This window comes from Alnus glutinosa, chromosome 3, assembly GCF_958979055.1.
Source record: "Alnus glutinosa chromosome 3, dhAlnGlut1.1, whole genome shotgun sequence".
In the NCBI taxonomy this organism is placed as follows: domain Eukaryota; kingdom Viridiplantae; phylum Streptophyta; class Magnoliopsida; order Fagales; family Betulaceae; genus Alnus; species Alnus glutinosa.
Genome location: NC_084888.1, coordinates 36,235,062 through 36,261,385, shown reverse-complemented (window position 1 = coordinate 36,261,385; position 26,324 = coordinate 36,235,062). Strand labels below are relative to the sequence as shown.

At 36.2% G+C, this 26,324-nt stretch overlaps 3 protein-coding genes across 4 annotated transcripts; 1 reads left to right on the top strand and 2 right to left on the bottom strand.

Annotated features, from left to right (window-relative positions):
* Nucleotides 1-305: 305 nt before the first annotated feature.
* Nucleotides 306-7,406, bottom strand: LOC133862743 (probable sugar phosphate/phosphate translocator At3g11320). 2 transcript variants are annotated; one of them, XM_062298595.1, is made up of 6 exons: nucleotides 7,086-7,397; nucleotides 6,802-6,992; nucleotides 3,541-4,008; nucleotides 2,636-2,739; nucleotides 2,285-2,513; nucleotides 306-838 (listed from the first exon to the last, which is right to left on the bottom strand). In XM_062298595.1, exons 1-6 carry the CDS (start codon nucleotides 7,135-7,137, stop codon nucleotides 692-694), a joined length of 1,191 nt encoding a protein of 396 aa, XP_062154579.1. In that variant the 5' UTR covers nucleotides 7,138-7,397; the 3' UTR covers nucleotides 306-691. The 2 variants fall into 2 exon arrangements, with proteins under 2 accessions (XP_062154579.1, XP_062154578.1); XM_062298594.1 differs by having other exon boundaries at nucleotides 6,802-7,406.
* Nucleotides 7,407-9,413: 2,007 nt separating this feature from the next.
* LOC133862746 (large ribosomal subunit protein eL33w) lies at nucleotides 9,414-11,854 on the bottom strand. The gene is made up of 5 exons (XM_062298604.1): nucleotides 11,703-11,854; nucleotides 11,536-11,571; nucleotides 10,842-11,070; nucleotides 10,711-10,753; nucleotides 9,414-9,681 (listed from the first exon to the last, which is right to left on the bottom strand). The coding sequence occupies exons 1-4, from the start codon at nucleotides 11,732-11,734 to the stop codon at nucleotides 10,712-10,714; spliced, it is 339 nt and encodes a 112-aa protein (XP_062154588.1). The 5' UTR covers nucleotides 11,735-11,854; the 3' UTR covers nucleotides 9,414-9,681; nucleotide 10,711.
* Nucleotides 11,855-14,388: 2,534 nt separating this feature from the next.
* Nucleotides 14,389-17,830, top strand: LOC133863422 (O-fucosyltransferase 28-like). The gene is made up of 8 exons (XM_062299358.1): nucleotides 14,389-14,721; nucleotides 15,436-15,532; nucleotides 15,848-15,918; nucleotides 15,993-16,081; nucleotides 16,188-16,320; nucleotides 16,398-16,630; nucleotides 16,840-17,316; nucleotides 17,581-17,830. Exons 1-8 carry the CDS (start codon nucleotides 14,389-14,391, stop codon nucleotides 17,828-17,830), a joined length of 1,683 nt encoding a protein of 560 aa, XP_062155342.1.
* The last annotated feature ends 8,494 nt before the right edge of the window (nucleotides 17,831-26,324 follow it).

Here is a 26,324-nt window from a genome sequence, read left to right as displayed (position 1 = left end):
GATTCTGGAATTGTTGATTTTATATGTTATTACAAATAAAGACAATTATAGCAGGTTCATTATTACAACTTAGACTGTTTAAATTTCACAAATATTTAGATTGCCTAATGACAGAAATCTTCATTCCCATTGGCCCTCATTCGCAAGAAAAAAGTTAAGAAACGAAGAAGCAAATACTCATTTCTTGAGAACATGTCGTTTGTTCATATATGATTATACTTTTGCAGCAAACATGATACCTTTGTGAGAGATTACATGAAAAAGACCTTAATTAATTCCTTAGAAGCCGAGACGTATAGAGCACATATTGGTAAGATTATGGGTGTTTTTCATTAATTAATCAATATAAGAAATGTTAATAACAGACTGATTGTGTAGAGAACCAATTCTAGAATCCTTTCCTGAAAGAATAAAAAATAATAATAATAAAAAAAAGACATTCCTCCAAAACCCCAAGCTGGGAATAATAGAGGCATATCCGGTCACTTATTGAACTTTTCTACTTGTTGGCTAAAATCCTGAGTTGCTGATACAAGTGGAAGCCAATCTGTGAGGCTTCCGGGCAAAAAATAGAATTTAGAGGGCAAAACCCACGCCACAACTGCTGGCATGCGCTCCAAACTTGCCTCCACATGGGTTGATGCTGCCACCCTTTAGAAAAACAAAATATTTAATGCTCTCCAGAATGATCTCATTTGCTTCGTTTCTTGGCTTCACTGTAGAATATAACTCCAAGGACTGTGAGCGAGTAACCAAGCATTCCAGTAACCGAGACAGGATTTCTAAAAATTAAAATTGAAACCACCACGGCCACAGCTCCTTTTGCATTTCCTAGTACCTGAAGGAACAACAAGCACTCTATTTTACAAAGCTCTAACTTCCAAAAATATTTAGATGAATATACATGCAGCATTGACCCTTAGAAAGTTTGAAACACAAATAGACAGGGAGGAAAGATTGACTATAACTGAACAAAGCAGCTAACACATAGCTTTCTTTCTTTTAAGGAAAAACACACTACTCAACCTTTAATTCTTATCAGCAAGCCCTCCGCTCACCATAAGTAAGATTTATTAGTAAAAAATATCCAAATCAGAAGATAGATGCAACAGAGAGCTATACAACAAGATACGAAGGGGCACCCACATAAAACAGAACTGCTTATCTTCTAATGCTCACTCCTTCCATTGCCACCATAAGCAGCAACAGGAGATGATCTAGAAGTAGAGAATATAACATATATTGGGAAATTTTCCTCCAATTTCCAAGCATATAATGCATTTGGTTTGCCAAAGTAATTATTGGAAATGGAGCAGCTAAAGTTGGTCATTGGGAAAGGAATTATTTCTCAGACGAAATTTACAAACCACTTGCAAGCATTTCATATATATACATATACATAACAAGCCCCAAGTGATTTCTTGAGACATAGAGAAATGACCAAATTGAATAGAATTAGCCCTCATAATAATCATACTACCTTTATAACCAACCAGTAACAATTTTTGGCACATTTTTTTGTGTTCTACAGATAAAAATCCTCCAGAACCTTATAATACTTCCCCCACCAAGAACCTCTAGACGAATCTATGATTAAGGAGCTCAGCCAAGTACTCTTTTCTATGGCTGCAACAGGATTCTCAATTCTAGATTTCAAGGCTGTTTACATTTACATCTTACTGTCCTAATTCTTCCTCTGTTAAGTATCATTAACATTATTTTTCTGAAGATAACATGCAAATTATGTTTTTGGTTGGTAAGTCAGATGTGTGCTCAATGGGTCTTGAACCCACATCCTCACCATCTACTTGTACTTGTAGGCAGAAGAAGTGCAATTAGAGTTATAGCCCATCCGACATAACATGAAAACATATGCAAGCAAGGCAGGCACTCAACTTCCTTTTATTGTTTCTTTTACAGAATTCTAGATAAGAACTGTTAAAGCTCCATCTATGTCATAATCGGAGAAACATGACTGAGCCCAATAATTGATAGAGAGAAATTATTGCAATTTTTGACTGACAAAAACCTGTATTATCTGGTTATACGGCCCAATAAAAAATTGCAGACAAAGTCTTTTTTTTTTGCTCCTTTCTAATTAATATCTAGATTTCTATAATTCCACACTTCATTTTTTATCAAGATCATTCCTCCTGAAGTGTCCTGCGTTATATAGGGAAAGAGAATATTGATATCTTAAAGCTCAACGACAAGCGCACAAGCAAGTAATTTACAGCAACCATTAAACATGTTATGGAACATAGTCTAGATCAAGGAGCCATACCTGGAGAGTGAGAGCACTGGTGTGTTTTGTGACCAAAAAATTGGTCAGATTTACAAAGTATGCCAGCGACGAATTGAATAACAAATACCAGATGATCTTGACATCATCTCTAGCAAGAGCCAAGGTGATGCCAACCACATTTTCCTCCATAATAAGCGTTGCGGGTAGCAGAAAGACCACAGCTATTGGAGCCATGTATAGAAGGAGGTTCATAGAATTCAGCTTCTCCCTTGAATAATATCACAGGCCTCTCAGTACCAGTTTCTAGTTGTAAAGCATTAAAATACAGAACAAAGAACTTATGCGAATCAACTTCAGTTTCAATAAGATGAATAAATAAGAGTTCCTTACCCTTCAGAGGAGAGCAAAAGCCCTTGTACCACTGATTTGAGCGCCCTTGCAGCCGTAGCTGCAATGCACATTATGAACCCAAACAGATGGAAACTTGGTTCACCCTGTGGCCACAAGAAAAGAAATACAATGAAATGAGAAAACATAGATTTCATTCGAATGGTATCACTTGAATAAATGGAACAGTTAAAAGGGTCTACAAATGACAAAATCAAAGATTAAATTAATGGTAGAAGCAATAAGCCTCTGTCTCTAACCCAAATCCAATAATGATTCAAAGAACCAAATATAAATCCACCAAAAAAAATAGGAAATATTTGTAAGGTTAAGTCAAATTGATTGTACCACACAAATCTCAAAGACTACATGTAAACTAGATGACCAGTAACTGGAATTAAAGAAAGCTATCCAATTTCATGCAGCCCCAGAAAGTTTCAATCTTACATATTGACCCCATCAAGCCTAATAGTTAAACTAGGATTAACTGGGTAGAGCGAAAAATTTAAGACTTGAAATATAGTTTCCCCAAAATCTTCCAGCCAAACAAACAGGACTTAACTATATTATGCCATTTCCCTCCCACCCATCTCCACAATTTGCAGCAACTCCCAATAAAAGTGACCTAATTGCAATTGAAAAGTAGCTCACATTCAATTGCAAAACCAAAACCCACATCCAAAATTCAAAGTAATTCCCAATAAAATCGATCACTTGGGCACAAAATAGAAAAAATAGCTCATAACCCATCTCCACAATTTGCAGCAACTCCCAATAAATCTGACCCAATTGCACATAAAACTAGCTCCCATTCGATTGCAAAACCAAAAATCATATCCACAATTCAAAGAAATTCCAAATAAAATCGATCAATTGGCACAAAACAGAAGAAGAAGAAAAAATCTTACCCCGCTTGCGATGATGACCCCAGTGACAACAGGAATGAGCGTCACATATGTAAGCCAAGCCTCCCTTTTCAAGGTCATAAGGTAGGCAAAGACCGCAGTGAAAAACGGCGTCGTAGCCCCAATAGCCTGGTTGAACGAGACGGGCAAGAAGCGGAGCGAGACGTTGCCGAACACGACCGACACACAGAAAACGAGACTGAGCGCCGAGATCTTGAAGAACTGGACTCGAGAGCGAATGGTCTGCATGGGAACCACCTTCAACCACGCGATGGCCACGTAGCTGAGCAGTGAGCAAGCGGTCATGTGGCACATGGTGAGGAAGATCGGGTACTTGAAGCCGTAGTTGCTGAGCAGGTACTTGTTGAGCAAGAGCACCCCAATGTTGGAGGAGTACCAGGAGGCCACAAGGCCGATCGTGAAAAACCGGCTCGAGCCCTTCATTCCCGGAGGTGGGTCTCGATCCGACGGCTGAGATTCCGAGATTAGATTTTCTCAACAACCAAACAAAGACCCAAATCGATAAATCTCAAAATAATCAGGCGCGTTAAAGAGATCTGGGCATTGGTGAATTCAGATGCATAGACAGATTAATATAGAACGCTTCCATGGATCTGATGAAAATTTGAGTTTCATTTCATTTCTTTCTCGCAGAGAGAGACAGAGAGAGAGAGAGATGGGTCTGTCTTAAATTTAAGGATTTGGGGTCGAGTTTTGAGGACCACCGACGACGAATGTGCCGCTGCAAATAGAGGAAAGAGAAACAGAGAGAGAGAGAGAGAGAGAGAGAGAGAGAGAGAGAGTTAAAGCAGAGGAGGAGGTAAACGCGTACTGGGGGGTTTGTTTCGTCTCTCTTTCGCACTTCCTTTGTTTATTGTACTTAATTGCTACTACTTTGTTCTACGACTATTTCTTTTATAGTGCCACTAGTCTTTTTTTTTTTTTTTAATTGTTTTTTAGTCCATATTTTTATTCTTTTTTTTAAAAAAAAAAAAAAAATTCGTCTATTAAATTAACATATATCTAGAAAATACATGTTCTATTAGTCTAATACATCTCATTTTTAAAAATGCATATAAAATTTTTTAATAGACTAAATTTTAAAAAAATATATATATATATTATTCCCACTCAATTTGAAGAAGAATTTTTGTAAGGGTATACGGTTGTGCAACATGTCCCAATACAAAGGAAAATATTAGAAATAAGAAAAGTAAGGATTTGAGTAATTCACGTTTCTAGTTTCATAAGAAGAAGTTGGTTGGAATGGATTAAGAGTCGGTCAGACTTATCAAGGCAAGAGTCCCAAAATTAACCAAACTCAATGACTCGACGAAAAACTTCCCAATATGGTCAGAATTTCTCTATTTTGACTGGACAACAAACTTTTACGATAAATGGCATATTTTCCATTCAAAAATACATTTTATATATATATATATATAAACACCGTCATCAATCAACACGTCAGTCTCAATTTCTATTCCAGTTTTTTTCCCCATTTGGGGCATGCCATACATGAGGATTTATTTTCTTTTCTTTTCTCTCGTTGGGGGGGGGTTTATGTAAATTACCTGACCTAAACGTCAAAATTTAATAAATTGTGAAAAATGTACTCTTAAATTAATTAATTAGCCTTAATTGTGAAATTGCACCCATTACGTGACACGTTGTGGTTGACTTGAGGTATAAAAAGAAAAAAAGGAAGCAAACACGTATTGTATGTCTTGGAGCGTAATCGACGGAGAATGGTCAAAAGTGCTCAGAAACTTAAAACTCAGAGAAGAGTTAGGCGTAGGGCCACTAATTTTTCAACGCGATTGTGTGGATCTGGTCCATGTGATACTTGTATTATTCAAACAAATATTGAAAAATTAGTCCAAGGAGCAGCCCTAGGCCGGATCAACTAGCAGTCCTTCATGGACTAGGTCCTATAAATTTTTCAATTCTCATCTCGTGTTAAACAAATTGAATGGATAAGATTGAAAGATTGGAGAAAAAGTCTTGCTTCTCTTTTTTCCTAGAAGCAATCTTGTCCGTTTGTTTTTTAACAGGAGATTTCAGTTGAGAATTTTAGATGACGTCTAGACTCGTTAACACAAAGTAGGCAGGTGGTAGTTTTGACATAATTAATCCGAAATTAGCCGTTCTAAACCAAAGTGCTTGCAACTTTAATTAGAAAGCTGCGCCTTTAAGTGTTACGTTTACTACAGTCATAAATGACTACTTAAATTTCGATCTGTGATCTCCTACCAATTCAATCACTAAATGCGAGAAAGCTTGATTTCCTACCAATTCCGTCACTTTTTTTTTTTTTTTTTGATAAGTCCTACCAATTCCGTTACTAAATGTAAGAAAGTCTTTATAATGAGCTTTAATTAATGATATTTATTGTTTGAATTAATCATGATCTCTATTCGCACGAGCAAATAATGGATTGAGTTGTTTTCATATTTTATTGTATTTTTATTAGCAAGAAGAGAAGAGGATTAAGGTAAAGAATCATTTCTTTTTAGGCAAATCATTCAAAATGAACAATTTAGATTAAGCCACGTCAATAATAAAAGGAAAAAAAAAAAAAAAGAGAAAAAAACAAAGAGGCTATTGTATTGCCGTACCTCCCCTTAAGGTGGTGGTCGGCCACACGTTAATTTCTTTTTTAAATTTTTTAATTTTGAAGATAATTTAATCTTAATCTTTTATTTTAAATTAACGGTCTCAAACCCAAGAGAAGACGGCGTAAAAGGTTCCGTCTGTTGGCATTTTAGGCAAAACTCGTGTTTTGTTAATGCGGCACCAGGTGGAATTCGTTGGTTTCACAATAAAAAGTCCAAATTTTGTGGAACGCAGTGGGCTTGGGCCCAAAACCCAAAACCCAAAGAACCCACCTCGTTTATCAAACAATTTAAGATTTTAATATTCACCTCCTGTCATTTTTTTCTTTCTAATTTTTAAAATTATCATTAAATTTGTAATTAATTACAATTAAATTTTGATCAAATACCAATTTTAATAGCCATTTCATTTTTAAAAGAACATAAAAATAACACACAAAAAATTTCTAAAATTACTCCTGTATCGCTAGTTCCTTTGCTTTGATTCACTATATTTACAAAAATGTTGACGGTCAATAATTCACATTTTAATGACAGATGTGAGTTGTGGCGTAAATTTAACAGATATTATAAAAAGTAAAGAAGTCGTTGGGGAAGAGAAGATAGCTTTAAGAGCAAAAAAAGATTGAAATTGGCATAAAAGTCGAACCTTATTATTATCCGGCCATGTGTAAGATAACGGGGCAGTTTGACCGTCTGATACCTTGGCAACGCCTTCGTTTCCCCTTATTATTCCGTCCGAGGCAAGAAATCCGAACCCTCTACTTGGAGATAACGATAAATTGGCAGCCGATACTCTCGGAGAATCGGAGAATAGCGTAGCCCGCTGTTTTGAACCACCTGAAATTCCCCGATCGATCAAAGGTACAATAAAAATCAACCTCGGAGAATATATGAGATGTTGTTGTAAGAGAGAAAGTACTGAGTGCATACCTTTGAAGGAGACAAGTGTTGCCGAGGCCGCCGTCAGTGCGATCTGCGCCATTGAAGATGGGGGAAACCCGTCGAGCTCGAGTCCGTAGGCGCGCGCGCGCGAGCGAGCGAGAGAGGAGGGAAAGTTAACTAAGGCGAAGAAACGTGTCTAGGTTCAGCGAGGGTCCGGCAAGTGCAAAAGCATGATCGAGTGTTTTTGGGAGTCTAGTGCCTACGTGGCACCGCTGGTGGTTCCCATTTCTTAGCTCCCCAGAGGCATATGCTTTTCGTAGAGGATCGGATTTTCACTATCCTATGACGTGGATCGTAGTCAAAGGAGAACTGTCAACGCGCCTGGGAACCAGAAAAGAAGTTCATGCCAACACTCAACAGTATAGTTGGTGATTTCAATTTTCCGAAACAATAGAAAGTTGGAGGTTTGGTTGTCCATGAAGTTATGCTGCTCACATAGCATGCCCCAATTATCAACTGGCCTACTTCTATGAAAACATGTGAAGCTTTGATGATATAAGGGTTTTTTTTTAAACAATCAGCAGGAAGAGAATTATTAGAGTGATGCCGGCCCGCGACAAAATAAGCCTAAGGCTCAAGGCCCGGTCAATTGTAAAAATGGCTTTTGGGAGTGGTAGGTACCACCGATTCCAATGTTTATTATGCGTCGGATTTTTATTATTTCAAAATCAGATTATCATCAAAGAACATTTGATAAGAAACGCAAGTTTAGCAATTAGCATAGATAGTGTCATAGTGTGAGATAGATCATAGATGCCTTCTTCCACATCTCACATTGATCTTAAAGGAACCTTGGCTTCTTTTACATGCATAGATTCTTTCTAAAGCTAACGGGTCCTAAGGAGTTAAAAGAACGGCTAAACACGAAGAAGCATTATGTACGTGGATTATGCACGCGAAAGGCACTAGCGCCAGCCACGAGGGTCGCCACTCGGCACTCACACGTTTCTTCTTCTTCTTCGCCCTGCCGCGGACATAACGTCAACTCCAGCCTGTTAGCTTTGATTTCTTTTTCAAAAATCTTCAAGAATAATATATTCACAAACTTCTCGGATCTAAGGTCGATGGCTTTTTATGAAGGTAGCCATGGAAGCAGGAAGACTAGTACAAGCATCAAGGATACGAACCTAGTCTTAAAATATGGATTATGTGATTTGTTATTTGGTTATTGCTTCATCGAAAATCCCCCTCCATATTTCGTGTTCAGTTCCTTCACCTCAACTTGCTTCTTCTGCCCAGATTTCGTAGTGAACTCTCTTTGATTCTCCGCATTATCTTGAAGTTGTCTTAGGTCCCAATTCGTAAAGACTCAAAGTGAGCAATAGAATAACATTCAGCAAAAACTGCATGGCAAGGATTCATAAAGACTCCAAGTGAACAATAGAATAGCATTTCGGCAAAATCTACAACGCAAGGTCTTAAATTGGAGAATTGATAGGGAGGGGACGTTAACATCCCCAATCCTCCTTTTAATATTAAAAAAATTAATTTCAATCAAAAAAGAAAGAAAAAAACAATAACAAAAAGTATATTTTTGCTTTTGAAATTAATTTTTTAAATATTAAAAGGAGGAGAAGGGACGGTTGAATATCCCCTCCTTATCAATTCTCCTTAAATTGACTGTCTCAACTAACTCTTTCTCACAAAATTTAGAAAAAGATTTCATCATCCAGTAATTCATAATTCAGACCCGCCCTAACAGAAGAACCAACATAGTCCCAGACACATCACCCATTTCTATTTTTCTCATTTGGGAATTCAATGAACATTCCCTATAAAATTAGCAGGGCACCCATTTCTTATTTTCTCATTTGGGAATTCAATAAACATTCCTATAAAATTAGCAGGGTAGAACACTCGCATTTAGAGGTGACCCAACTATCCTCAGAGCCATGAAAGAATTTTCTTTTATTCTCTTTTGGGGTAGCCACCCATTCGGCCAAAAGAGGGTAGCCCCTATTTGGCCAAAGGGTCTTACCCACACCCTGACTTTATCATTTTTAAAAACAAATTTGTAAAAGTTTGCCTTATTGAAACAACTTTAGAACCTTTTTTTTTAATCTTTTGCTGGCCTCACGCTGACAATCTTTTGGTAATTTAAAAAGAACATTGTCCCAATTATCAATTAGATGGTAAAATTTGAGAGCGTAGGTCTTTTTCATTGAAACCAGAAAATAACTATACAATATAATTTATTGATTTCTCTCCCAACGAAGCTGTATATAATTTCAAAAACCATATTTTTATTAACTACCATAATATGAAACGAACTATCACGTGATTGAGGGGGGAATAAAGATTTTGCCAAACCTAACATAATCATAAATACCTAGAACTAATATTGCTCAATATCCATTTCTATCAATGCTGATAATCCAAATACTCAAGTCAAGAAACAAACAGGTGGAAACTTATAAATGAAATTAGTAAAGAGTCGAACAATGTTCAATCCACCAACCTAAATAAAGAAAAATGATTCTTCTCAAAAACACGACTGCTCTTAAAAAGAAGTAACAGCATAACTCGATTTGGCCTAAAAAGAACTATCACATGTTCCCCCGGCTCAATCCAGCATCTACACAACCTGAGAGCAGCCAGGAAAAATGAGATGCAATTAAGTACCAGAAAAAAAAGATTCCAACTATAAAACAAACCAACTGCCAATTATGCATGCAGTCAGTAGGTACTACAGATGATCACAAGAACGTTAAGAATTAGTCCAAATGTGGTTTTTGTATGTCAGATTGGTGAACAATCAAGAATAACTAAATATCCCTCATTCTTTCAAACAGTTGTGAATCACTGGGTAGAAAGAGAAAATGAGTGTTATTCATATGGTTATTCTTCAGTTTAGTTCCCGTAAGGAATTCTTAAGTCAAACAGATCAGCAAATAACAAATAATACCAAGATCTCTGATTCTCTCAAACAATTGTTACCAAACGGTCAAAATTCAAGGGACTAGAGAGACAAAAATTGATATTATACATGCCTTTAGATGCAAACCATATAAAAGGATATAGAGTACAGCAACAAACTCCAAAGTATACATCATGCGAGAGAAGGTGGCTCAACTACACATTATGACTGTATAAACCATTGCAGAAAAAATTAGGACACCAAAGAGAAAAAAGCCGTAGAAAAGTAAGATCACTGGTAAAGATCCTAAGAAACCACAGAGATTATAGAAACATCATCTAAAGAAAGAAAGGTTGAAAAGCCTAGAATCGATTGAACAGCTTATAGGATACAATCGGTGAAATGTTTGCACATAAATATAAATCTACATTTGTGTCCCCATGGAGCCCATGTCGTAGCATCATCTAAAGACAGAGCTTGAAAAGCCTAGAATCCATTGAATAGCTGAGAGGATACAATCAATGAAATGTTTGCACATAAATATAAATCTACATTTGTGTGACAACTGAAACCATGTCGTAGCAGCTGCCCTACACTAATTTTGGATACAGAATTGAAAAATAAACACAAGAAAACGAAATAATTATCATTAGATATCTAAACATATATTAAGCCACAATCTCAAGCATACTTGCAATAAAACTTAAAATTTAAAGTGCAAATGATAAGAGGTAAAAAAAAAAGGGCTATAAGCACCTCATATGTTGCTGGGGTACATGAAAACCCTAACTCTAGCTCCCTGCAAAAAAACCACACACAATGAACTAAGAAACCTCTTTATTAAGACCCATTTGATAAATATTAAAGCAACGGCTTCTTTACAATACCATGGATTTTGGTGGAAGATTCGACTTGAACTTAGCACGAACAATACCACTGTTACCATGAGGCCTAATCACCTTCCCCCAAATGCAGCGATAGTGGGTACCATTCTTCTTCACCTTGGCCTTGTAGATATAAGCCATGCGCTTGCCAGCATACCACGCAACCTCCTCCTTTGTGTTCACTCCCTCAATCTGGATCAGCGAGGTGCTTGGGTACTGGTTCGACTTGGACCTGAACCATCATCGCCATCAAACATTTAAACACTACAAATATCACTAGAAAACTCTGCCCCCTAAATTTATCAGCTGAGAAAGTGTGTGCATAAATAACAAACTATACAAACCCTAAATCCAATAGTATCACTATTTGAGCCTCCGGAAACAAAACAAACACCTCAACCCAGAAAAAAAAAAAAAAAAAACTCATTTTCATTCTCTAGATTTGCTTAGCATCCAAACAGGTAATAGACACTGAATAAAACAAACTAGTACATTACAAAGAAAGTAACTACGATCTACCTAATACATCAATACAACGACACCCTCTAGTTTAAATCGTTTGGGAACCCAGAAAACCAAAACCCAGCTAAAATCTTAATAATACTCACTTTCTCTCGGTTTCTCTCAGCATCTAAACAGAACCCACACGAACCAAAAAAAATTCACAAAAAAAAGAACAAAAAAGTGATCCTATTACCTCTTGTAGCCGAGTATTGTTCCTCTGATGTAGAGCCTGGGAACAAGTACAAGATTAAAGCAAAAAATTAAGCTCCAAAAATCCATAGCCATAGCGTGAAAAATAAGTATTTGGAAAGCTAGGGTTCTGAGAGAGGAAAATATATACGGAAAACAAGGGTCGCAGACCTGATTCGCTCTCCCTGCCGTCCTTTCACCATTTTCTTCGCTTTGGAGGCGCTCGCTTCAGGAAGCAGAACCGAGAGAGGCCAAGTAGTGTAAGAACCTAAAACCCTAATTGACGACACTTTTAGAGTCAGGTATTTATAAGAGAGGTGTGAGTTTATAGACCGAAATAGTCTACTAGAAACCTTTTACGTCTATGAGCTTAAGTGATGAGGGCCTCGCATTGTTTGTGGGCCAACTCACAAGGCCCAATTACCTCCCGAGAAACATATTTTTGGATTACCAGGCCCAATTTGCTATTATAAAAGATGGATTACGATTCTTTAAATTACTTTGGCTTAAATCTCAATTATTATTTTTTATTAAATATTTCCAATTTTTTTTTCCCCTTACCAATACATAGGAAGAGTGAAGGGGAAGCACAAAGCTTCAAAACAGCAAAAACAGGACAATTACAAGATATAAGACCCAAAAAAACTAAGAGCAGCAACCAACTTTGCTACAGCATAATTAAGCTTTGAAATTAGTCTTCTTGAGGATCTTAATTTTGTATTTAATGTGGTTAAATCTAACACATTTTGTTAAAATAATAGTTAAAAAAATTCTAAAAATTCCAAAGTAAAATTATTTTAGAAAATTCCGTTTGATAACAATTTTGAAAAATATTTTCTGTTGTTGAAACGAAAAACACACTTTTCTTAAAACCATTAACAAACAATTCAAAATACAAAACACTTTTCAAATGTATAACTATAAGTATAGGCGGAGCTAAGGATGGGCGAGAGGGGACAAAATGGAAAATGCCCCTTGGGCCCCTAAAAACATTGAAAAAATAAATGAGATTCTATAAATAAATGACATTTCAAGAGAAAGATATGGATTCCAAACATAATGCAGAAGGAAAATAAATAAGTTGAAAGGTTTGTTCCCAATGGCCCATTAAGAAAAGAGGCGTGTTATATATCATCTCTTAATTCTTCTCCCATCATCTCACTTTTAATTAAAATTATTATTAAATCTGTGGTGTTATGTAGATCCCATACACTAAGCCCACAAATCCAATGGCGATTTTGAAAACTAAGAAGATGGTAAAATAATCCGGGAAAGAAATTAATGAATCATTTCACTTAAAAAAAGAAAAGAAAAGATGGCATGCTATATATATATATATATATATATATATATTCATTTTCCTATTGAATGTCTATTAATTATAAAAATGTTTTACAAAATTGATTGTAGGTAATATGTAGTTTCTATTCTATTGTAAAGCAAAGAAGGGTAATCTTTCTACTTCTATCTTTTAATATCTTAAGATAAAAGCCTTCCCATTATTGGGGAAATGCTCTCCCCTTTTAAGAAGTTAAACAATGAAAATTTCAAATTTTATGTGATATATATATTAAGGTTATTGTTGGTTCCATTTTTAATAACACGATAGATGGAAAAAAAAAAAAAAAAAAAAATATCTCTCTCTTAATTTATTCTTTTCAAACTGATCTTTCTATGCAAAAAAAAAAAAAAAAAAAAATGGTACTTTTCTTATATGTATTTTACTTTTCAAATTTCTTTCGAGAATAAGAAAATTCCCATATTAATTTTCTAAGATGAGTCAAATTGTATTAATTTTAAACATGCAAGCAAATTAAATTGGCCATGCATTGTTCAATGTGCAAATAAACATAAAAACATAAAAAAATTAAATATATGATAAAATAGTAAGAAAAATCAAAAGTTAAAAAATTATAAAATATAATAATTCTAAATTGCATGTTTATTTATTTTCTTTAGTAATATTTTTAATCAATATATATTTTTAATCTTTTAATTTTACCCCTATAAACTTGGTTCACCACTCACTATAAAAACACATGAGCTCTTTCTTTCTTTCCCTATATTGGAGGAGACCCACCCCATTTTGGTCTCCATCATGCCTAGAAAAGAAAAAATAAGGCCCATAGTCGCATTGCATGGCGAGCAATGAGGATCGGGTCATTACTTTGTATGTTAGGCAATAGAAGCCTTTTATCTTTTCATTTGAGGAGGGACGGTTAAATAAAAGGAATCAAGATGAATGAGATCGATCAAGATGGAGCAACAAATGGATTAATCTAAGGTTAGTTTTGCAAGCCAATTTTAATTAGAACCGGACCCGTTAAAACTGAAACATGTGTTCGGATACTACGGAAACACCGTACCTCAATTTCAACGAAGCCGAAACCATTAATCTTTTTTCACCTTTTGTTCCAATTACATAAAACGTGTATGAGCTAAATATTATATTTTTATTTTACAATTACCTCCTCGTAATGCTGACGGATAAAAATTCAGAAGAAAAATATGGTTCTAACATTTCTCGGTGAAACATACATTTCTTGAACGTGGAACTACTCTTCCATGCATTTTGACCAACGAACGAGAATAAGAGAGACAAATAATCACAAACTCGCATACTTAGAGACTTAGAGTCTCCTTCTCCTTATATTTCGCTCCCATAATTTCCCATAATAGTGAAAATCTTGACCAAACGACAGAGAAAAAAGCCTTTGCCAGCCATTTCCTTCCACCATGTCTCTTTCTTCATTTCTTCTCTGATGATGTTCTCTTTTCTCTCGTTCTTTCTTTCTCTATGTCAAGGGCTACAGATCATAACACACGTAACGGTTCATCCCCAGGATTGTTTCACTTCATGACAAGAAGGCGGGTGTTTGAAAGCACAGAAGGACAGCATCCTTGGCAATCTGATATGAAAAACAATGCGTTTTTTCGAAGGAAAGTGCGGCCTTTTCCGGAGCTCTTCAGGCCGGGCCGTCGGCTTTATGGGGGTTTGATGCTTCTAGGTTTTCTTTCCCTGCTTGCAAAGTTTGCCTTGATAAGTACCTTTCACGAATTGAGTATGGGGGAGAACCGTTTTCGAACCAGGCTTAAAGATGTGTCAGCAGTTACAAACAATGTTGTGTTTGAGGAAGACGTCGAAGTGGGTACTACGAGTACAAGGATATTGTCGCCGGAGAAGTTCCCGGTCAGCTCGCTGTTATAAGTTGATTTCGTTATAGTTATCTTCAATGCTGCATGTCAAAATTAAAAACTTAATATATTTTTTAATTTCTTTCTCTTTGGGGTTTTGATATGCTAGTTATCATCACCTGCATGCGGTGTTCCTGCACCAGTTGAAGATAATCTACTTTTAGATATTTTAGGCAAAGGAAAAGATTTACTCGTTCAAAAATGACAGTAATTCAGTTTCATTTTATGGGGGAATGCCCGTCGAAGAGATTTTGGCTTTTCACCAAATACCGATTTCTTGTTTGCTATTATGGCATGAGAACCGAACATATATAATAATGCGACAAACCTAACAACTATAAGAGAATTAAAAGTTTTGTCTTAGTTTTCTAAGATATCTCACCTGAAGATTTCATGTCTGCTGAGTAACTTCATCGATCCTTTGCTGTATTCATATTTCTGCATAATTAGATATATTCCAATCAATATTATTCGTAATCCTGTTGGGTTTCTCAATGATATATATGTCAAAAAGTTATCTTCTCAACTAGCTTAATTTTGTACCTCACGAAATGACATAACCTTACACAGATTTACACAAATACTAGTTTAGTGAATTACTTTGAACTTGATACATGTGGGAATTTTGCTTAATTGTTTTGATTGTTGTGATAATATTATGTTGACTAGTTTGTTAATATAATGTGATGTTCATATATAATACGTACAGTTGAGGTCTAATTTTGTGGCCCCGACTCCGGAAATTTGGATGCAGCCAGATGGTGGCAACTACTATAAATGTATCAACCCTTCGGCCGAAGAAAGAAGTATGTCCAACAAATTTCATATCCATTTATAAAAACTAAGCTAAGTTAGTGTTTGGTAGTATCACGATTTTGACTTTTAAAATTGCAGTTTTGCATTTTAAATCGTACATTGTGAAAAATGCATTCATTGCTTACAATTTGAAAATGTTGATTCTTTTTGCATTTTTAAGCCACAAGTTTTTTCAAAACGCACTTTTAAACGACATATTTCACAATTTTGTTCCAAATTTTACTTTTGTCCAACAAAATTTCAAGGCTAAATGAACTTTTATTTGTTGCAATCTTTGTAACTTACAAGTATTATATTTCTTTCAGGGAGTGGAAGTGAAACAAACGGTTACATTCTAGTACATGCAAACGGGGGATTGAATCAAATGAAAACTGGGGTAGGCGTCTGCAGTAGAACTTTCCGTAGTCTTAAAAGTATCTTCTATATAAGTGTACGTCTTCTTTATTGCAGATAAGTGACATGGTTGCCGTGGCAAAGATTATGAATGCCACTCTGGTTCTTCCTTCTTTAGATCACAGTTCTTTTTGGACTGATCCAAGGTGTGGATTCTTGATCAGACTACTGGTTCCAATAGGTTTAATTAATACATAGACTGGTGAAAAAAATAAGATCCTGATCATCGATCTCCTTGTGGTTAATTCTCAGTGACTTTCAAGACATTTTCAACTGGAAGAATTTCATTGAAGTTTTGAAAGATGATATTGATATTGTAGAGTCTCTCCCAAAACAGTTTGCAGCAGTTGATCCCCCCACCAAGCCCCCGGTTTCTTGGTCGAAGGTATGAAAATATGGTTCAAATTAATATTTTCTAACAAAGTAGTGAGGTTTTGAATTCAACCATATATTTTTATGCAGCCCAGTTACTATAGAGGCGAGATGGTTTCATTATTAAAGCGACATAAGGTTCTCAAATTTACCCGTACTGATTCTCGCCTTGCTAATAATGGTCTTGCTGGTTCCATCCAAATGCTCCGCTGCCGGGCAATGTATGAGGCTCTCAGGTTCACCCCCAAAATCGAAGATCTTGGGAAAAAGTTGGTCAACAGGCTTAGGAATAATACTAACCCATATATTGCACTTCATTTAAGGTACTTATCGAATTATAGATCCGTTTAGGTTTGTAATTTCAAAATGTGCGATTTAGAAACGTAATTATAAGCTTTTGGTAATATTGGAGTTTGACCTTTAAAATTGTGTGGTTTGTTTTGAAACGCACCCATATTGACATCAAGCTAGGAATATTGTCTTTCAATGTCCAATTTCACTAAAACTAGCAAATATGCATGAATTGTTGCAGATATGAAAAGGACATGCTCGCCTTCACAGGCTGCGATCACAATCTTACCAAAGCTGAGTCTGAGAACCTCTGGAAATTGAGGAGGAGCGTGTCGCATTGGAAGGACAAAAAGATTGATGGCAGAGAGCGGCGATTACAAGGAGCATGCCCTATGACCCCGAGAGAGGTTGCCGTGTTCCTTGAGACAATTGGTTATCCTTCTGACACAAAAATTTACATAGTTGCCGGGGAAATTTATGGTCAAAATGGGATTAAGCCACTGCAAGCAAAGTATCCCATCATCTTCTCCCACTTCAATTTAGCTACAGAGGAAGAGTTAAAACCTTTTAAACACTGCCAGAACCAACTTGCTGCCTTGGACTATATTGTAGCGCTAGAAAGTGATGTTTTTGTCTACACCTACGATGGCAATATGGCTAAGGCAGTCCAGGGTCATAGGAGATTTGAAGGTTTTCGGAAAACCATCAGCCCTGACAAGTATGTATAACTATTGGCCCATATTCTCAACTTACATTTATCATTTTTTATCGGATTAAGCCTTTAAGATATATAACTGGTGATTTGACATGATAAAGGTCTTGAGTTTAAACTCGTCCACACGCGAGGAGACTTGAGAGTTAAAATATCAATCAAATGATTAAATTCACAGTTGCCTATCGATCAACTTAAACTTTCAAGATAACTAGCTATTTAACATTGACTTTATTAATGGACGTTATGCCTCTTATATTGTTACTGCAGACAACATTTTGTGAAGTTGATCGATAAATTGGACAAGGGGTTGATATCTTGGGAAGATTTTTCAGCCAAGGTTAAGAACTTACATAAAAATAGGATTGGAGCACCATATCCTAGGCTTGCCCGAGCTTCCCATAAGCAAGAGGAGACTTTCTATGCAAATCCTTTTCCTGATTGCATTTGTGACAAGTCCGAAGCAGAAGAGAACAATAAGTACCGTAAAGTAGACCTAACACAGTATTGGATCAACTAATGATCAGCAACATCTCAGTTCACAAACAACTAAATCCCATGAAGATAGGCAACATCTCAGTCAACAATCAGATACACCAGCAGCTGTTTCTTGAACAAACTTATCCTCACAATCTGTTGTAGATATTCTGTTTTTGATATTTGAATTCAAAACTCAAATGTACTTTGATAAGGTTGTAAAGATTATAAATACAAGCACTGTCATACGTATTCAGTAGGCAGCACATTATATTAAACTATCAAGTTGTTTATGGCATCAGAGCTTCAAATCAACTAACGTCATATCCTCACCATGTCTACTCAAGCCAACTGTAATGTCCAAGACATTTTGTAGCAATTAAAATATGAAATTTGAGTAAATAATTGATTAAACTTAATTTGATGTATTTAAAATGCAAGAAAATATTTTTAAAGACCAAATTTTATAAAATGGTTAATTAGGATTCACTACAAAAAAACATGCAATTAGCCACGTGGCTACAGTAGCCGTTACTGTAGCCACGTGGCCAATTAGCCACGTGTAATTAATACGCGTGGCTAAAATATTTATATTTTTTTTATAATTTTTTATATTTATATTTGTAATTGGCCATGTGTATTAATATGCGTGGCCAAGTAGCCACGTGTATTAAATACACGTGGCTACTTGGCCACGTGTAATAAATACTCGTGGCTAAAATATTTATATTTTTTTTTTAATTTTTTATATTTATATTTGCAATTGGCCACGTGTATTAAATACACGTGGCCAACTGTTTTTGAAAATATATTTAAAATATAAATATAAAATAAATAAATATATATATATATATATATATAAAATAAAAATATATTTAAAATGTAAATAAAAAAGAATTTGGCCACGTGGCCAAAATTGGTGCAGGTAGGTGCGCGGGAGTTGTCCCGCGCGCCTACCTGCACCAGTTTTGAAATATATCATATATATATATATATATATATATATATATATATATATATATATATATATATATATTCTCTCAAGCTCTCAATTCTCTCTCTCTTTCCGTTCTCTCTGTTCTCTCTCTCTCCCTCTCGCTCGCTCTCTCTCTCTCTCTCTCTCTCTCTCTCTCTCTCTCTCTCTCTCTCTCTCTCTCTCTCTCCCTCTCACTCGCTCTCTCTCTCTCTCTCTCTCTCTCTCTCTCTCTCCGTCAGACGCGCACCACCGGCCAGCTCCCCGACCACCGTGTGGCCGGCCTTCCCGACGGCCTTCCCAACGTCGACGTCTCTCTCTGTGTCTCTAATACCTCTCTCTCTCTGTCTCTCTCACTCTCTGTCTGTCTCACTCTCTGTATCTCTCTCTCACTCTTTGTATCTCTCTCACTCTCGACGTCGAAGGAGAAAAAAAAAAAGAAAAAAAAGAAAAAAGAAAAAAGAAGACTCCAGAATATTAAGTATACGTGGCCCAAAAAAATATAATTTTTTTAAAAAAAAAAAAAAAAATACATTTAGCCGCGTGTATTAAAATACACGCGGCAAACCCAAAAAATATAATTTTTTTTTTTTTAAAAAAAAAATACATTTAGCCGCGTGCATTAAAATACATGCGGCCAATTGTTAGCCACGTGTATTTTAATACACGCGGCCAACTGTGCAGTTAGTGTCACCCGGATTCGCCACGTGTATTTACGTGGCCACTTGCACGTGGCCAACAGTTCGCCACGTGTACAGTGACCGTACACATGGCGAACTGTAAGTGGCAAAAAATAATTTTTTTTGTAGTGATTAAATAAAAATAAGTTTATTTAGTGTGATAAAATAAAATAAAGTATTTTATTTTTTATCCTATTGACTTGTAAATGGTAGCCAAGAAAATAGATTGCTAAAAAATATTTTTTAATAAAAATAAAATAAAATATAAAAGAAATTAGGAATGAAAATAAATAAAAGAAAATTTGGAATAACAAAAAAAGAAAAGAATTAGAAAATATAATAAATAGAAAAAAAAAATAGAAAATGGAAAATGATATAAAAGAAATAGAAAATAAAAGAAAAAGAAAAAGAAGAATCCTAAAAAGAAAAGAAAAAGAAAAAGAAAATATATATATAGAAGGGTGGGGCGCAGGTGTGCGCCCCACTTGCTGAAAAATGAAGGGCCAAGTGGCCCTTCACAAATAAAACAAAAAATAAGAAGGCCAGTGCCTTTTTTCACGCAGAAAGGCTCCTGAGAGCCTTTCCTCCAGTTATTTCGGAAAGGTGGGGGGGGGGGGGGGGATCCACCTAGAAACGTTGATCTACGAAGATCCAACCGTCTAAACTCAAATATGATTCCGGAAACGTGATCTACGAGACCCGATCTACGTTTTCACTGATCATTTTGAGGTAATGGATTACTTGGAACTTGCTTGAGGCTACCCAAACCATGGGTTTTGGTTTGGTGAAATTTTGTAATGCATTGTATAGGGGTGTCTAAGAGACCTAGTGCTTAATATCCGCGCAGCCAAGGTGAGTATTCTACTCACTGAGAAATATTATTTTCATATATGATGAATTGCAAAATATATATGTTTTACAAACCTGAACCAACTGTATGTTGATTATGATCTGTTTTGGATGATTTGAGTATATTGAAATTATGATGATGTTTTGAAGTATGAATATGATATGTTGGACTGTTTATGTTTTATAAAGAAAGTATGTGTTAAAGACACGATTATGAAATTAAATGTATAGTATTTGAGCATAAGCATTGAGCACGACACGAACAAGACCGGGGTTCAATTCCCTTAGGCATACGAACAAGACCGGGGTTCAATTCCCTTAGGCAGACGAATAAGACCGGGGTTCAATTCCCTTAGGCAAACAAACGACAAGCATGCATAGCATTTGTTTCATGATAATTGAATTGTTTTCATGTTATGATATATAGTAGTTTTATGCTAGACGTATTGGTATGCATAAGAGTCTCAATGGAAAAGAACTTATGTATATTTCCATCGGATGGTTGCATGATTTAAATGCCATTGTTTTCTAAGTCTTACTAAATCAAAAGTAATATAGTAGGTGAGGATGCATGTAGTTGTTTCCAACAATGAAACCTCTACGTATGTGCTCAGCTGCGTAGTATGCTTTAAATGGTTTCCATTAGTTGGTGTTTGCTATATCAGCTATGGGGGTTTTCAAACAAAAGTTTATAAATTGGTGACTGTTATAGTGTACTCACGACTAAAAAGGGAAAAGTTGGTTCTTTGCGAAAATTCAGTGAATAGTATACCTCTGAGGTCTTAGTGTATTGATTTATGCTAAGGCGGTGGGCTCATAATTCCACCTGTACGGATGCGGCAACCCCCGCAACCGTGCAGACATTGATACTTTGGTTGCAGGTTTTGCGGATATAGATATTGACTCGTCCACCTAGCGTATGAGATGCTATGATTGGAGCACATCGCGACAGTCATACGTCACGGACTCATGGGTAGTCCACATTTGGGTATTTTATTTATGGCTCGTGTCATACATGACGTAGGTATTTGTTGAGCCTGTATTTTAGTATATAGTCAGTGTAATATGTTTTATAAGCCTTAAATAGATAGACTTGTAAATGGCTCTTGTTGTAATTAACTGTTATGTATTAGATATATTTTCGCTTATGATATGTGTTTCGCTGCACATTGATTATTATATTCCGCTGTTAGATGTAACTCTGATTATCAGGTGCATGTTATGGGGCATGTGCCATGTGTTGACTGAGCGACATGTAGTCGTGCCACTGTGAAGATCCGTTTGCATGTTTTTTTTTTGTTTTTTTTATTTTTTTATTTTTTTTTTTTTAAAAAAAAAAAGGGTCGTCACAGCTAATGGTATCAGAGCAGTTAGTCCTAGGGTTTGTTAGAAAAGCGGAAAGCGGAAACTTAAGGTTGTATCAGAGTCTAATAATAACAAAAGAGCCATAGGAAATTTTAAAAGCTTTAACAAAGATAGGAAATTAAAATATAATACTCCATATGGATTACATGAATTTTGTGATGCATATCATTTGATTTACATATAGTTTGTTTACCTCTCACTTTCACATTGTAGATTAACTTCAATGTTATTGTGTAGAGTATATCACTTAAACGGGGAACGGTTTAGAATAAGCTTCTTAGGCGCATTACATGGGTATTGTGATGCATGTAATCTTCCTTACGCAGCATTGTCTATGTGGCATTTCGTTGTACAAACAAGTCATGCCGTATAGACAAGCAATGTCGATACGCAATGAGGAAGTGGATTCCTCAGTGAGTGATTTTAGGCGCCTCTACCTCCTCCTCTCCCTCTGTCGAGAAAATTATTCGTTAGTAGTGGTTTTAGGCATTCCTCATTGATGGACCTTCGACCACGAATCATTTGAGTAGAAAATGGTCAATGCCATTGGGAGCTCATGTTTCCTCACTGTCGAAAAAGCAACTTATTGGTTATGGCTCAAAGTTTCTTGGAGACGAGGATGTCTTTGCGAGCCGCTTCGGTGTCACGCAGTGCACCAATTGTGGAAAGCCACACTTTGGTGTATGTGTCGTGTTGAATCACGGGTATGCATTCGATGTGATAAACTTGGCCACCTTGTAAATGTATGTCCCTCGTTAGCCGCTTTGACTCAAAGCAGCTCTAGCATTGCCCAGTGTAGTGTGCGGGGAGCTACACCCGGGTGTATGTCGTAGAAGATCTAGGGCACGTTGTAAATATAGTTTAGGAGACCATGCCACGAGAGGTCACCAACTTGTTGCCGCCAAAGTCAAGTATCTTTAGCGGGCAACTACAAGCCGAGACAGTTTGCTCAAGTATGGTATGCCCACTCACACCGAGCAATGTTGAAGTTCGTCCGACCACCGCAAATGCTGCCACATGTATTATACCCTTATGTTGTAGCATTGTGTGCATTTGGCTTATTAGAGTTTTATCCATTCATGTCTCATTATGCATGTAACCATGCATAATGAGTACCAAGTCTTTAAAACCAAAACACGTGCGTGACCATTTCCATTAGTGACGCATATGGCCACAGTGAACATGTAGCCGTTGCCTTAGCAATGTATAGGTAAAGGCGTTGTTAGCTCTAGTGTTTGACATGATGAACTATAGTCTTTAACTCATTTAGTTTGATATATTAAGTTGTCCACTCTTATCTCGTATGCATTTGTAAGCTATGCAAATTGAGCATTGAACCTTAGATTAGAACTTATGCGTTGCCACTCATGTTGATGACGCCTTCGCTTATAGGGAGCGTGTGTACAAGTGTGCCATCGGTATTAGAGAAAAGACTCTGCCAGCAAAGCTAGCAGTGTTATGTGTGTAGAGTTCTAATGTTAGCATACTTAGCTTTAACATGTAATGTGTTGAGTTTTAATGCCATGCATATAGGATTTCGATGTTCGACATGCTAAACAATAAAGCTTATCATGTTGAACTACGATGTTAACTCGTTGGGGGCTTTGGTGTTAATTTGGTACAGATTGACGATTAAGAAGTAGAAGTGAACGTAGATAATCACGAATGGGAGGTTGTATTCCTACCCCATTGTATAGAGAGTCCGAACTTTGTGGGTCTCTTTTGTGAGTTACTCTGCTATCTCTCTTCGACAATGATGAATGCCCGAGAGTATACACTTGTGTGTTTAGCTTATGCCTAAGCCAAGCTTATGTCGAGTCCAAGTTGAGAACATTAGGATAGTGCACATGTTTCCACTTTAGTCGCAAGTCTATGCGAGGATGCATAAATTATCGTGTACTAAACCGAGTGACATCAATTGGGAGTATTCCTTATTGAGAACCGACAACTTGTTCAGTCAACTCTTGGGAGCTTTAGTATTCTCGGAGATTGACTTTCTTTCGAGATTCCATACACACACGGTGCAAAAAAAAAAAAAAAAGAAATGTGCCAAAGTCAGTGATCCATATATGGTATGACCATTACGAGTTATGGACTTGATGAATCAAGCGTTTCATGGGTACTTAGTTATCTGAGTAGCTGAGTGTACTGCTGATACGTTAGTTTATTTGACTAGTCATGTCGAGCATGGAAAACACTTGATATCATTGTTGGAAATGCTTTGTAAAATAAATTCTTCACCAAGCTTATGTGATGTGAGTTTCGATTTGAAGAAATAGCCTTGGTTCTTAGATTGAACAAAAATGGATTCGTAGTCAACACGCTAGAAGAAGAACACACAATTGCACATGTGCTTGAACTACCCATGGAAAATTGTTGGGTATGTGGCTTGCACAGATACATCGCAATTGGGCAGGGATGCATCCTTGTGTAATAACAAGGATATAGCTTATGCTACTTGTCAACCGCGGATCATGAGTAGCGCCGTTCTCCTCATGGTTCGGAGTTGGTAATCCTTGTCTATGCCATACTATTTTGTGGGCAATGCCTTGATGGTGTAAGGTGTGGAATTCACACTTATCACCCAAGTCTTGATGCACTCCAATGTTAAGAGATGGAGACATGAGGTAACGTTGATGGCAAGATTGATTCAAAGTGTAATAAGAGTGTTAGTTCAACGTACCTTCCGCGGGCGGACAGTAAATCCGAGAGGGCTATTTAGACACTTAAGGGTACGCCTAAGTTGTGCGTGTGGGAATTTATAAAGTCGGATACAATACTCGCCATTGGTTGTGACTACTAGTTATGGTAGTTTACAACTATTAACGTTGCATCGCACGTAACGTCGTAAGGACGCAAAGATGAACGCCAATTCATTTGGCATGAAGTTGGTGTGAGACGATTAGTGACCTTTGAAGTGGTGCATGATTCTAGGGAAGATTGCACTCGTTCAAAGTAGATATTCACTACATAGTGATGGTAAGCTATGTGGATAAACATCGTCGCAAATTTGTGTTTCAAATTGGCGATCTTGTGAAATGCAAGGTGTCGCCAATGCGAAACATGTAACGCTTTGGACAATATGGATGTGCTCAATTTTAGGTATGTTGAGTCATCCCTTGTGCAAAACGTATGTCCATCACATAATCGGTCGTGATGTCTCCTAATCTTAGCAGCCATTCATGACATTTTCCTGTATTTCTCCGTTGTGAACGTGTTTGTGACCTTGTGCTTGTGATGTGCTTCTTGGTATTCAATAGAAATTGACCTATAAAGAAGTGTAAAACGAGCTATGGTTTGTAAGAAAACACAAAACTTGTTTCGTTAGTTCGAACTTTGTGGTGAAACCATGATGTTGAGGAAGCCACACGAGTGCTTGATCGTTATATGTGGGAGCGATTCCCCATTTTAGCGAATAAATTCGGGTATGATTGTTGTATCATACTACTTTCACGTAAATATCCCGTGTAAAACGTATACTTGCATGAGTATTTCTAAATATAGAATGCATTCTCGTATGTGCACAAAACGATTAGTATCCAAATTTCGAGGACGAAATTTTTATAAGGAGGGAGGGATGTAATGTCCAAGACATTTTGTAGCAATTAAAATATGAAATTTGAGTAAATAATTAATTAAACTTAATTTGATGTATTTAAAATGCAAGAGAATATTTTTAAAGACCAAATTTTATAAAATGGTTAATTAGGATTAAATAAAAATAAGTTTATTTAGTGTGATAAAATAAAATAAAGTATTTTATTTTTTATCCTATTGACTTGTAAATGGTAGCCAAGAAAATAGATTGCTAAAAAATATTTTTTAATAAAAATAAAATAAAATATAAAAGAAATTAGGAATGAAAATAAATAAAAGAGAATTGAAAAGAAAATTTGGAATAACAGAAAAAGAAAATAATTAGAAAATATAATAAATAGAAAAAAAAATAGGAAATGGAAAATAATATAAAAGAAAAAGAAAAAGAAAAAGAAAAAATATATATATATATAGAAGGGTGGGCCCCACATGCTGAAAATGAAGGGCCAAGTGGCCCTTCACAAATAAAACAAAAAATAAGAAGGCCAGTGCCTTTTTTCATGCAGAAAGGCTCCCGAGAGCCTTTCCTCCAGTTATTTCGGAAAAGGGGGGGGAGGATTTTCTTTGGGTTATCCACCTAGAAACGTTGATCTACGAAGATCCAACCGTCTAAACTCAAATATGATTCCAGAAACGTGATCTACGAGACCCGATCTACGTTTTCACCGATCATTTTGAAGTAATGGATTACTTGGAACTTACTTGAGGCTATCCAAACCATGGGTTTTGATTTGGTGAAATTTTGTAATGCATTGTATGGGGGTGTCTAAGAGACCTAGTGCTTAATATCCGCGCAGCCAAGGTGAGTATTCTACTCACTGAGAAATATTATTTTCATATATGATGAATTGCAAAATATATATGTTTTACAAACCTGAACCAACTGTATGTTGATTATGATCTGTTTTGGATGATTTGAGTATATTGAAATTATGATGATGTTTTGAAGTATGAATATGATATGTTGGACTGTTTATGTTTTATAAAGAAAGTATGTGTTAAAGACACGATTATGAAATTAAATGTATAGTATTTGAGCATAAGCATTGAGCACGACACGAACAAGACCGGGG